The sequence below is a fragment of the Parus major genome, chromosome 18 (assembly GCF_001522545.3).
Source record: "Parus major isolate Abel chromosome 18, Parus_major1.1, whole genome shotgun sequence".
NCBI lineage: Eukaryota > Metazoa > Chordata > Aves > Passeriformes > Paridae > Parus > Parus major.
In genome coordinates, this window is record NC_031786.1 from 9,551,145 (window position 1) to 9,556,615 (window position 5,471).

At 40.3% G+C, this 5,471-nt stretch overlaps 2 protein-coding genes across 2 annotated transcripts in view; both read right to left on the bottom strand.

Annotated features, from left to right (window-relative positions):
- Window positions 1-1,244, bottom strand: part of LOC109022897 (myosin heavy chain, skeletal muscle, adult) — a 117,035-nt gene extending 115,791 nt beyond the window's left edge. The window contains exons 1-3 of the mRNA XM_033518801.1: window positions 1,229-1,244; window positions 238-489; window positions 7-150 (exon numbers count right to left, since the gene is read on the bottom strand). Coding sequence (XP_033374692.1) covers window positions 7-150; window positions 238-444 — 351 coding nt within the window. The 5' untranslated portion in view covers window positions 445-489; window positions 1,229-1,244. The remainder of the gene's footprint in view (window positions 1-6; window positions 151-237; window positions 490-1,228) is intronic.
- Window positions 1,245-5,237: 3,993 nt separating this feature from the next.
- Window positions 5,238-5,471, bottom strand: part of LOC117245273 (myosin heavy chain, skeletal muscle, adult-like) — a 3,106-nt gene continuing 2,872 nt past the window's right edge. The window contains exon 4 of the mRNA XM_033518802.1: window positions 5,238-5,393. Within this exon, the coding sequence (XP_033374693.1) occupies window positions 5,238-5,393 (156 nt within the window). The remainder of the gene's footprint in view (window positions 5,394-5,471) is intronic.

Here is a 5,471-nt window from a genome sequence, read left to right on the forward strand (position 1 = left end):
ACTTACGTAGATCATCCAGGCTGCGTAACGCTCTTTGAGGTTGTACAGCACGGCGGGTTCGTGGAGGTGGGTCATCATGGCCATGTCCTCGATCTTGTCATACTTGGGAGGGTTCATGGAGAAGATTTGATCTTCCTTCACTGTCAGGGTCTGCCACAGAATAGAGAGATGCATGTATGTCAGCTAAGAACCCAGAGTGGGAATTAAATTTTATTTGTAAAATTTGCAGTTATTCACCTCTCCACCTTCAGTCTTGACAGTGACCTTCCCTGCATCCTTACTCTCGATTTTCCCTTTCACATAGGACTCCTTTGGATGTACCACAAAGACAGAGGTCTTGGCATCAAAAGGTTTGTTCTGGGCCTCAATTCTCTCCTTCTCTGACTTTCGGAGGTAAGGAGCCGCCTCGCCAAAGGCGGCCATGTCAGCGTCTGGAGTTGACATCGTTGCACTTCTTCAGGAGCCACAGTCAGCAGGGTCCTCTGCAGGCTACAAGATAAGTTGTGTCAGTGAATTAACATCTTTATGTGAAAGAAAGGAGATCTCTTGCACTTCTGTCTTTTCAGATATTAAAGTAGGTATAAACAAATTGAAAGTTGGATTTAAACTTCCCAGTCTTGGCTGAAAATACTTATATAGCTCTCTGAAATTAATCCTTAGACATCCAGCTAAGAGACCATGTAGAACAGCAGTTACGTGTACAGTATGTGGTCAAGTTTAGCAGTATTATTTCAACTTTGTGAACTCTAGCAAATTTGGCTGTTCCCATAACAGAGTCTCTGATTTTTTATTTTTTTATTTAATGCTACTGAAAGTCTCTGAAGTAATTATTTTTCTGATATCAAACAGTGGCTTTCTAAAAGTTACTTGATATGGATAATTCATCTTGTATTATGACAAATACAAATGTTACTATTGCCTGTTCTCCCTTCCACAAATCTTAAACCCTTGGATTTCATCCTGTTCCTTAAAAGTTGTTAAATTTTGTTATTGATTTTGGTGGCAGAAGTCACTGCTGCTTGAAAACATAACAAGTCATTTTGTGTTGCACATCTATCCAGATCTTATATATAAGTTGAAGGAAAACATGCTGCCTTCAAAGTTGCAATAAAGTTACTGCTCATAGGGACAGTCCATGACAGAAGTGGATATCCAAGTCTTATAGGAAGTTAAATGGAATAAAAAGGTATACGTTTTGCCCAGCAGTTCACAGGAGCCAAACACTTACCTTGAAATTTTCTGTCAAGACGGGGCACAGCACTCCAAAGAGACTTTTATAGACTCTGGTATGCAGATGCTTTGGATGTTTCCTTTTCCTTCTGTCAAAATATATTTTGGCAAACCATCTTTGGCAAAATATTGCCTGGTAAACTTAACTAATGGCATAATTGTCATTTGACCTGATATATTTAGAAATGTTTTGCATCTTACCGTTCCTGTGGATACATTTCCTATAAATAGTTTGACAGGGCTATTAATATTGGAATCTGGACTAGTCAAGGCACTTAAAAAACTTGGGTGTATGATTTATTGCTTCTTCTATGGTCTTTACAGGTAACTTAATCTTTGATCCAGATGGGATTCTTTGGCATTTCTGTACTTTTGCAAATGTGAAAGGGAAATAATGTAATGTATCTTTTACATGTGGTCCTGTGAACTTAGAGCTTGCCTTTACATCATTAGAAAAGGCAGTTCTACAAAAGAAAAATTATTATTAAAACTATTTCAGTGATTCATTATATATTATAATAAAAAGGGGAAAACCAGATGTATTGTGGGCCAGGAATATCAGCTAGAGAAGAATCCAACAGAGAGAAAGGTCAAATACAGTTTCAAGTTTGGACATGCAGTTTGTGACTTCAGTGTGAAATGTGACTCCTTAGCTATAAAAGCAATTCAATTTGTATGTGAATAAATCCTCACTTGCATAAATAAAAAAAAATTAGAATGTGCATACTAGAGGAATGTTCACTATTGTCATAGTCAGTAATAAGTGATATAACAGAAAATTCTTCATAGTTTCAAACAAAAAAATATTCTTAATATATCAGGCCTGAAAAAAAAAGAAAATTATACAGCTTTTGCAAGTAATTTTAGATTGCAAAGAAGTTGATGCTTCTGCTACAGAGCTGATAAAGAAGAAATGTATAAAAATATTAATGGGAAAAATATTCATATAAAAATGATTTCTGTTTCTCAAATTTATTAAAGATTTTATAAGGGTTAAGAGAGCCTAAGAGGCAAAAGTAACCTAGACCATGAAATACTTTCAACCCCCAGTAGACATACAGTCAATAACATACATATAAATGAAACTTCCTTTCATCTGACACAAACATGAAGTGCTAACATGCCTTAAAGAGCTCAGGCTCATGTTGCTAATATTTATTTGCCTATAGTCAATGTATACCAAGCAATGCTCTCAACCATGTCAGGCCTTCACTACTTACAGATCCAAAGAAATTCACAACCCCTCTGCCCAAACACAACTCTACCCACATTCACACACACAGCTTTGGTCTGGGACCCTCTGCACTCCAATACATCCTCAGTCCAAAATTACAAATATCTTGCACTCTTACAAATTCATACAGATCCAACAAGAGCTCTCAACATGGTGCTGCTTGTTTTGGAGTGGCATTGCTGTAGGCAATACCCTGAGAAAGGGGGAATTTGACAGTAGTTCTGGAGAATGAGTGGTCAAGTTCTAGGAAAAAGGGCACTGTCACTTGAGCTGCTTTAAACACTGTCAGTTCTGAACGTGTTCCTCTCCTGGCCACTGGCATTTTGATTATTAAAAGACTTCAGTGGGTAAAGCCCAGTGAAGAGCAGAGGGGCAAGGTCAGTAAATGTGATCCAAGGAGATATCCAACATCAAGCACTGGTGCAGGCATGAAAACCTTGTTCCAAGGAGGAGCATGCAACTTTCTGGAGTTCACAATCAGAGCTCAGCCCTGGGCTCCCTGTGCAGGGTAGGGGGAAGCTGGTGGAAACACCCTGTGCCCTGAACAGGAGGAGTTCAGAAACAACCTGTGCAAAACAGTGACTGCAGGGGGGCATCAGAAGTCCTGAGTCTGCGCAGTCTCTGACTTCCACAGGCACAGAACTTAGAGGACAAATCACAGAATGGTTTGGGCTGGAAGGAGCCTTAAAAGAAGTGCAATATCACTGCTGTGGGCAGGAATATCTTTGACTAGATCAGGTTGCTCCAAGCCCCACTCAATCTCAGCTTGGACACTTCCATTGATGGGACATTTCCATATTCTGGGGTGAGTCTGTTGCTCTGTCTCATTGGCCTCTTCTTAAAAAGTGTCACTTTTATATCCAACTAGAATCTACCCTTTTAAATTTGAAACTTTTTTCCTTGTCCTATGGCCACAGGCCTAGGTAAAAAGTCTTTCCCCCTCTTATGAGCTGCCTTTATATATTGAAAACCTGCAATATGGTCTTCACAGAGCCTTCTCACCTCCACGCTGAGCAGCCACAACTAAGTAAGCCTTTCTTCATAGCAGAGACTTCTTCATTCCAGGACTTGGTTCTCTTTTTGTGGCTCTTCTCTGCATCTGCTCCACCTGGTGTATTTTCCTTTTTTTTGGGAGGTACCAGAGATGAATACAGCACTACAGATGGAGTCTCATGACAGCTCTTTAACTGGATGACATTCCTTCCCACTGGTGTAACAACTGAACAATCCAGCTTGATGATTTATCAGTAGATTGAACACAGCACACATAACTCTTCACTTTCATTCTATCTCTGCCTGGTAGAGCAGTAGAGAAGTAAGAAGATAAGCTTCCTTCTTACTTACTTCTTATCCCATGGTTTCATCACATCTATAAAGCCTTTGTTGGGATACCTTGCTGAAAGTTTTTGGAAATCCCAGTCAATTATACCCACTGTATCTCTCTGTCCACATGCTAATCTATCCTCTCAAAGTTTTGTGTGTTTTTTAATACATAAAGGCTGACTATAATTTAACAGACTGCTCCTTTTGGAAGGACATAAACCACCTGTTCTTAGTTTCCCATACCAGTTCTTTCCCTGGAGGTGTTACATATGCTTGGTCCAGTGCTCCCTGGGAACTCAGAATCTGCAGCTGCAGCAGTGTACTCTGCCCTAGGAGGCAGGACCTGGAACTGAGCATGGTGACTTTCTCCCCCTGCACTCAAGTCTTCATTGTCAGTTTATGTGGATCTCTCCCCAGGCTCAGAATCTGCCATTTGATTGTCCATCTTCTTTATTGCTTCTTTTGCACATTGAATGGAAAATCATTAGTCTAGAGAGAAAATGACAGCTACTAATGAAGTGTTTTCCTTTCACTGATGGTCTACTGCAAGCTGTCTCTTCCCTGCTCACTGTCTGCTCTGATCTCTCTTGTCATAGGCTTGTGAAAGAAGCTCCTGGTGGGGGTTTTGAGTTTCTACAACAGCACAAAGGAAAACACCATATCAAACAGCTGGTCTTTCTCAATAGGAAAGAAAAATTCCCCAAGACAGTTTCAGAAAGTAGTGTGACAGAAACTCAGCTGTTGTAGACACTGACCTAATTTATGGAAACTAAAGGAATTCTCACAGAACTGTCATCAACCTCCTCCAGTGGAAATTCAGGTGATGTGATATTCTTCATGGTCTTCTAATTAAATTCAAGAAGAAAAAATAGTAGAGACTAAAGACTATCTTCTGTCAGCTTCAGAAAAAACAATGAACTCTTTAGGTTATTAGCACTCTATAAATCACTCTCAGAGGCCAGCAAAAGGAGCATCTCACACCTGACAACTGCAAGCTGCAAAGTGCTGAGGTGCCAAAAGGGTGAATATAATATAAGATATTGTCTGGGGTACACCAGTAGGAAGAACTTGCAGGAGGCACAATCAGGAATTATTGTCCTTGATTTCTCTCCATATGATGGTGTTTTTCTATTCACATCTTAGTCACTAAGAAAGAAAGAAGGGATAGGTAGTCAGGAACTAAATGACAAAAAACTGCATTGTCACATAGGTACACAGAGATTATAAGATAAAACTGAACAAAACTATACCAAAATTGGTACTAAAGGTCTAACCAATATAAAGAAGAAAGAAATGAAAAGTACTGCTCATGGTATGCACACAAACAAATCTATGGGATTTATTCTCTAGACATTAAAACAGTTGAAAACAAAAATTGAAAAGAGAAGGGAGTGATAGAGGGTTCACATTTTGTGCAGCCCTCAGGTCACTTTGCTGCCTTGTGACATCCTCACTCTTCCTCTTCTATCTTCTTGCCATGAATGTCCCGGCTCTTGGCTCGGAGCTTGTTGACCTGTGACTCTGCAATGTCAGCCCGCTCCTCGGCTTCCTCCAGCTCGTGCTGGATCTTGCGGAACTTGGAGAGGTTCACATTGGACAGCTCCTCCTGTGTGAGGAAAGGGAGTCAGGGCTCAGGAGCACAGGACAAGGGTTTCACTCCTGCTGCAAGTCAGCCTTATGGGGC